The sequence below is a fragment of the Arabidopsis lyrata genome, assembly GCF_000004255.2.
Source record: "Arabidopsis lyrata subsp. lyrata unplaced genomic scaffold ARALYscaffold_6, whole genome shotgun sequence".
Classification (NCBI taxonomy): Eukaryota; Viridiplantae; Streptophyta; class Magnoliopsida; order Brassicales; family Brassicaceae; genus Arabidopsis; species Arabidopsis lyrata.
Window position 1 is genome coordinate 22989991 of NW_003302550.1, and position 7033 is coordinate 22997023.

General features: G+C 30.8%; 3 protein-coding genes across 3 annotated transcripts in view; 1 reads left to right on the forward strand and 2 right to left on the reverse strand.

Annotated features, from left to right (window-relative positions):
• Positions 1-592, reverse strand: part of LOC9308830 (putative hydrolase C777.06c) — a 2228-nt gene extending 1636 nt beyond the window's left edge. Inside the window, exons 1-2 of the mRNA XM_021020842.1 lie at positions 358-592; positions 2-41 (exon numbers count right to left, since the gene is read on the reverse strand). Of these exons, the coding sequence (XP_020876501.1) occupies positions 2-41; positions 358-524 (207 nt within the window). The 5' untranslated portion in view covers positions 525-592. The remainder of the gene's footprint in view (position 1; positions 42-357) is intronic.
• A 585-nt stretch (positions 593-1177) lies between these two features.
• Positions 1178-2126, forward strand: LOC9310922. Its single transcript, XM_021020796.1, has one exon. It carries the CDS (start codon positions 1187-1189, stop codon positions 1964-1966), a length of 780 nt encoding a protein of 259 aa, XP_020876455.1. The 5' UTR covers positions 1178-1186; the 3' UTR covers positions 1967-2126.
• Positions 2127-3823: 1697 nt separating this feature from the next.
• On the reverse strand, positions 3824-4136 carry LOC9308831. The gene has a single exon (XM_002874809.2). The coding sequence runs from the start codon at positions 4134-4136 to the stop codon at positions 3840-3842; it is 297 nt and encodes a 98-aa protein (XP_002874855.1). The 3' UTR covers positions 3824-3839.
• Between the last annotated feature and the right edge of the window lie 2897 nt (positions 4137-7033).

Below are 7033 nucleotides of genomic sequence, written 5' to 3' on the forward strand. Positions count from 1 at the left end.
CTTCCTTGCTGCAATAATCAATCAAGAGCGATGTATTGCATCTGCCAAAAAACAGAGAATCAAGTTTCAAGATTGGATTCAAGAATGTTCACTAAACCCCACTATTTCTGGAATAATTTCCCAAAAAGAACACTAGAAATCGGATTTTGCATTATTTACCTAAAATGGATTAAAACCTAAACTTCAAGACGAATAAAGACAAGATTTTTCGAACAGAGAGAACAAAAGATGTCTCTTTTTTCAATCAAAACTCCCAACTTTAAAAGGGTAATTACGAAAAGCAACAAGATTTGACATTTCACAATCTCCACAGCTTCAAAGACCAAAACCTAAAGAGAAACTGATGTCAAAATTTACCTGTAATTAGGGTTTAGATGAGGAAGTAAAGAGAGTGACTGAGAACAAACATGGCAAGGAGGATCTGACGGCTGGAGTAAGCATCTGAAATCGGGAACTGCACCGGAGCAGCCTGTTCCGAGAAAGATCAAAGCCGTTCGATCATCATCACATTGATTCTTCTCCATCTTCAAGATTCTTGATCTTCTGGTCTAGCCAAAGCTGACTTTAACGGCTATATGTTTGTTTATTGTATTAGTTGCGATTATATGCGATCCCCTTACACAAACTTGTCTTTATTAACTTTTTTTTTTTATTGTTAACATAAAATATTTAAGTCATTACTTTGACACACTGATATCGAATAAAATCAACTAACTTTGACACATTTAAATTTCTATATAAGTATGATTATGCTGAAAAAAAAAATACAAGTATGATTACTAATTTAGAAAACAATCTTCTTCTTTTTTTTGGTCAATAATCTTCTAAAATGTTTTTCTGCATAACAAAAATTGATATGTTATGGTGGAAGGTGACCAATGTTTTCTTTTCTTTCGTCGTTTTCTAGTTTATTGATTAAATAAATTTCTAGACGATTTTACTTCAATTAATTAATTAAAATGGTTAGTTTCCGAACATAGTTTATTTGCACAGGACTTAGTTTCCAAGAAATTTACGTTATCTTCCGACTTAGTTTTTGAGAATTTTTTTTTGGCTCTCGGCTTTAGTTTCTTTGGATTTTTTTTTTCTTCTTTGGTTCTTTTTTAAGTTTTGATAATAAAAATTTAGATGACAAAAAAAATAAAAGAAATGCATTTCGTCAGCACTAGTCTCCGGCAAAATAAAAATGCATTTGGTGAATCTTTTCCAATTTCCATTTCATATATTTCAAACAAATATCAAAGCGCGTGTGAAACCACAACCACGCGATTGCCAGCTCGAATACAAAGTCAATAACGAAGTGTACACAACACGCGCTACGATTGAGAGTAAGGATTCAAAGAAACTGCTCTCCCCAAATCCGAAAATCTTCTCTCTTTTACCATTTTGCTTCTTTTGCTTCAGACAAATCTCAAAATTCACTGAAACAGATTCGATCGATAAGCAAAACAATTTCCTTTCGCCAATGGCAGATCACACAGAATCTCCAAGATCGTATCTTATCTTCATCAAAATCATGAGTAAAAGACGGACATGGGTTTGTCTCTTCATCGCCGTCTACGCAATTCTCTTATCTTCTTCATGGAACCTCCTGAGATCAGTTCTTAACTGGTACAAGCTCCAATACACATCATCATCTTCAGATTCTTCTCCGTCTCCATCACCGTCTCGATTGCCGGCGGTATACGCGTCGGTGGTTCTCGGTGCGATGTTTGGAGCTATGTCGATGGTGGCTGCTACGACGGTGGCGGTTCCGGCGGTGATGGTGATTTGGATATCGGTGGTGGTGTTACTTACCTTCTTTGGGAAATCAAGAAGAGTTTTAGTGGTTGAAGGAAGGAAGATTACGAGAGAAGTTGTTGGATTTGTGTTTAAGGTTCTATTAAAGGAAGGCAATGTTGTTGCTGTTTTTTGTGCTGTTTTTGCTTATTTTCTGCTTATTAGAAGAGATTTGGATTCAAATTAGGGTTATTGATTATTAGATTATTTAGGGAATTTTGATCTACTTTTGACGTTTTTTTGATGTGTTCTCTTATCTTGAGTCATTCCCGAATGTAAATGTAAAGTTAATTTAGAAAACTAATTGTTAATAGAATGAAGAAGTTCCAAAAAAAAAAGAAAAGAATGAAGAAGTTCATGATGGAGTGGCTCAAAATTTTCTTTATTTGTGATGGTTAGATAATTTTTTTGATGATAGCGTTTAATATCTAGAATGGATCGTCCCACAATCTCATCTAATATATCGGATAAATATCTAGCCATCAATAAACAAAAGAGCCAACATATGACATATATCATCATCATCGTTATTGTTATTGTTACTAGGATCGGACCCGCGGTCCACCATGGGAGAATATTGGTTTACATACATTGCTTTTAATATTGTGGTGTTTTACGCAGAGCGAATCGTGTAGTGTACTTATAAATATTCATAATAACGAATTGCAGAAAAATATTAAATTATTTATAATTAAACCGATCATGTTAATTATGATTACAAAATGGAATTTTATGTTTTAGAATTCTAAAATTAGACGATTCATAGGAATTAGAGCACTCAAAATAGGTCAAAAACCGTAGGTCGAGCCCAAATCATCTTACTATGGGGTAGATTTGGGAAAATATATTAAACCTGTAAATAAACGGGCCACATGGATTGATTCGCAGTGGATCATAGGTTTTAATCAGTTTTCGTCTGCGGGTTGGCGGATCAGCCCGTATGTTAGTATTTATTGATAAAAATATAATTTATTCAACATTTGGTAATTTAAAAAACTTTTAATAAATAAAATTATAATATTTATAAATATAATGATATATAAAATTTTTTTCTCTAAAATTTTTTTATTTATTTATTTTAGTAGTATTTTAAATTTCATTACATTAAAATTATTTAAACAAAATCCACGGACAACCCCGCAAATCAGCATACATTCGCGGGACGGGTTAGTGTTTCATATATGCTACCCGCGGGTCGTGTGGACTGACTAACTATATGTCAAAATATATTTTGCCTATCACAAAACGGATTTAGCGGGACAAATCAACTCGCTTTGACAGCTCTAATGAGAATATTATTTAGTCATACAACAAAATAGAGTTTGGACATATGAATAATAGAATCCGTATCTTATTTGTTAGATGAAAGATTGAAACTTTGAAAGGTGAAATATAATGATTAAAAATTAATTATTATTTTCCATGATTCACAAAATTTAATAAATATTTATCATCTTGTTGAATAATTCTAAAAATCATATTCAAAAAATCTTTATAATTTTAAAATTAAATTTCTTTGGTAAGCTATAAGTACGAAAATACCATAATTTTGATTTAATCTAATTAAATTAAAAGTAGTTACATGGATTTTATATCTATTTAATTTACACGACCAAAATAAAATATCTATTTAATTTATAAAATAGATGGGTTAGTTGTGATAAATTTTCTAGAAATCTTTTGAAGCAAGTAAGATATCTTTCAATTAATGATAATTAGCCAAAATAAGCAAAATTAATTACAAAAACGTTGATTGTTATGGAATTAGTTCCAAAAATATATGAACAAATATATTATACGTAATTAATGTATAGTATTGTTCGGAATATACTTTATAATTAGTTACCATAAATACAATCAGATTTTATTTGATTTCCATAAATATTTGATTTTAGTTCGATTTTTCATTATTAAATATTAATTAGAAATCATATTCCAAAAAAAATTCAAAAGATCCGATTTCAGAATTTTGGATCAATTTTCTGATTTTGACCCGACCTATTTGCATTTGTACTTCTCTTTTAATAGTATAGAGATAATGATGATGATTCAGCATTTAATTAGGGTATATTATTCAAATCAACTTCAATTAATTCTCTTTCTTCTTCTTCTTTTAGCGGCAATGACTGTCCTATCTTTGTCGAACAATTGTTCAGAACTTTCACAACGTTCATCATCTGACTTAACTTTTCCATTTCTTCATCACTCAAAAGCGTATCATCTGCGGCTTTTCCTTTTTCCAAATAAGTTTGTTCAAATTTCTTAAGAACCTCCTCTAATTCCTCCACATGTTTTTTCGTCTGTTCAAGGGTCGCCAATTCAACAACATCTCTTTGTGATTCATAAGAGGCCGCCATTTCTATCTGAGAAACAAGGTAAAGAAATAATATGTGTGTTTGATAGAGAGGTGACGAGTAATGGTGGTAAATGAGAGTTGAAGAACAAAGGGAAAAATGTCATTAAAATCCCCAACTTATTCAAAACGTTGATTTAAATCCTCAACTCACGACGAAACGAAATAAATATCAAACTTATGTTGACTTTCCAAATAAATATTAAACTTATGTTGACTTTCCAAATAAACACCAAACTTTCATTGACTTGGCCATATTAGGCATGACGTTAAGTGAGTTAACAGACAATGTTAACGGGATTAATTTTCTGTTAACAGACCCGCTAATTAAAAATGACAGTATTGTTGAACTATAATCAAATCTCATCTAAGTCATATAACCTAAAATCGTATTCCTATAAGTTAGTTATTTACGTAAGAGTCACGAATGTACGTACGTATAGTTGTGTCTGTTCGTAAAGTTGTGTCTTTTCGATTAACACATGTACGTATACGTTGTTTCGTGTTGTATAAGTAGATCGAGTCAAACTCAATAACATCATTGTTTGTAATACATTTTCTCTTATCAATAAAAATCAAGTTTCTTCATATTCTATTTTTCATTTTGGTTTTGTTCTTCATACTCTGTTAAAACAGAGTTCGTTTGTTGATTAAAACACTAACAAGTATTCCTTCTAAACATAAAACGACGTTGTTTTGTATTAACTGTTCAATAAAATCCCGAGTTTCAAATCATACTCTATTTAGGGTTAAGGATTTTGCTCGATTTGGGGATCTAAGATTGACTTTAGGGATTTAATTCAATCGTTACGACAAAATGACGTCGTTTTGTTGTTATATGAAACAATGTCGTTATCAATTAACATATATGTTAACAGAAAATTACCTCCGTTTACGAGATCTATTAACTCACTTAACGTCGTATCTAATATGGCCAGGTCAACGGAAGTTTGATATTTATTTGGAAAGTCAACATAAGTTTGATATTTATTTGGAAAGTCAACATAAGTTTGATATTTATTTCGTTTTGTCATGAGTTGAGAATTTAGTAACCCACTTAATGTCGTACCTAATATGATCAGGTCAACGGAAGTTTGATATTTATTTGGAAAGTCAATGAAAGTTTGGTGTTTATTTGGAAAGTCAACAAAAGTTTAATATTTATTTGGAAAGTCAACATAAGTTTGATATTTATTTTGTTTCGTCATGAGTTGAGGATTTAAATCAACGTTTTGAATAAGTTGTGGATTTTAACGACATTTTTCCCGAAGAACAAACATATTTATTATATGGGGTGGCTTATGAGTGAAGTATTAATAAAAACTCTGAGATAAGAAGATTTTTTTTCCATAAGTTATGTTATAGTATATGACATGTGGTTGCATCACAAGTATTGAAAGTTTTTTTTACATATGAGATTTGTTCTTTTTTCCTAACATTCAATTCTATCATATTTTCTTCTGTTTAATTTGCAAACACTAATTTCTTTTAATTCTTTAATTTTTTTCTTATATAAAATTTATTATATCCTCATTTCATGTCCTTTTGTTAGGCCTTTCTTTCACGAAACTATATATATATATATATATATATATATATATATATATATATATATATATATATATATATATTCAAATAGCATGATTAAAAATATAAATGATTTTAATTTTCTTGGATATATGTTTAAGCTTTTCTATTAAAAAATTATGTTCTTGTTGATTTGCTGACAAATGTTTTTCTCGGAATCTCTTTTTGTGTATTCAATTTCCATTGAATTGAATTCAACTTTAATCCTCAATTTAGAGAAAAAACCCGAAAAAATCGCTATCTAATTTTTTTTTGGCCGTTTAATACACGTAGTATTAAATTTGGAATAAAAATACTTCTTTTAATTTCGGTTGCCTTTTAAAACCTTTGTATTTTAAAAATTGGTAAAATCATACCCTCGAATTAACGTTTGTTAACTTTGCTAACGGAAGCACTAACTGTGGTTAAAACTTAACCCATAGTGTTTAAGTATATATATACAATTTCTTTTCAAAAAAGTTTGAATATAATGCTTTAGTAAGGTGATTAAACATATGTAGACTATTCTTTTGAACCTGGGTTCGATACCCCATCCATCTTTTTTAGACGTTTTTCTTTACTTTTTTTCTTTAATTTTTTTGCTGGCATCCCAATCCGCGGAGGAGCGAATCACCGCCGGGACTGAAACTTGCAGAGATTTTTGAATCAAAGAAAGGATGCAAATTCAATGCAAAACCCTAACTTTTACAGTTTCTTTGATTTCTTCTAACCCAAAGCTACCACCATTACCATCTTCAATCACTTTACGGTCATGGAATCCTCCACTCCTCCATTACCATCTTCAATCACTAACGACGAACCTCTCCATCTCGTCACCTACATAGACCAGTACGTGTCCTTCAGGAACTGAAGCAGACCTCTTCAATATCGGTTACCCGAAAAAATCGCCATCTAATTTTTTTTTGGCCGTTTAATACACGTAGTATTAAATTTGGAATAAAAATACTTCTTTTAATTTCGGTTGCCTTTTAAAACCTTTGTATTTTAAAAATTGGTAAAATCATATCTTCGAATTAACGTCTGTTAACGGAAGCACAAACTGTGGTTAAAACTTAACCCATAGTGTTTAAGTATATATATACGATTTCTTTTCAAAAAAGTTTGATTATAATGCTTTAGTAAGGTGGTTAAACATATGTAGACTATTCTTTTGAACCTGGGTTCGATACCCCATCCATCTTTTTTAGACGTTTTTCTTTACTTTTTTTCTTTAATTTTTTTGCTGGCATCACAATCCCCGGTTCCAGCGTATCACCGCCGGGACTGATACTTGCAGAGATTTTTGAATCAAAGTAAGGATGCATATTCTATGCT

Coding starts and splice junctions, on each gene's coding strand:
- LOC9308831 (XM_002874809.2), bottom strand. CDS start 4,136: ATGGCGGCCTCTTATGAATCACAAAGAGATGTTGTTGAATTGGCGACC.
- LOC9310922 (XM_021020796.1), top strand. CDS start 1,187: ATGCATTTGGTGAATCTTTTCCAATTTCCATTTCATATATTTCAAACA.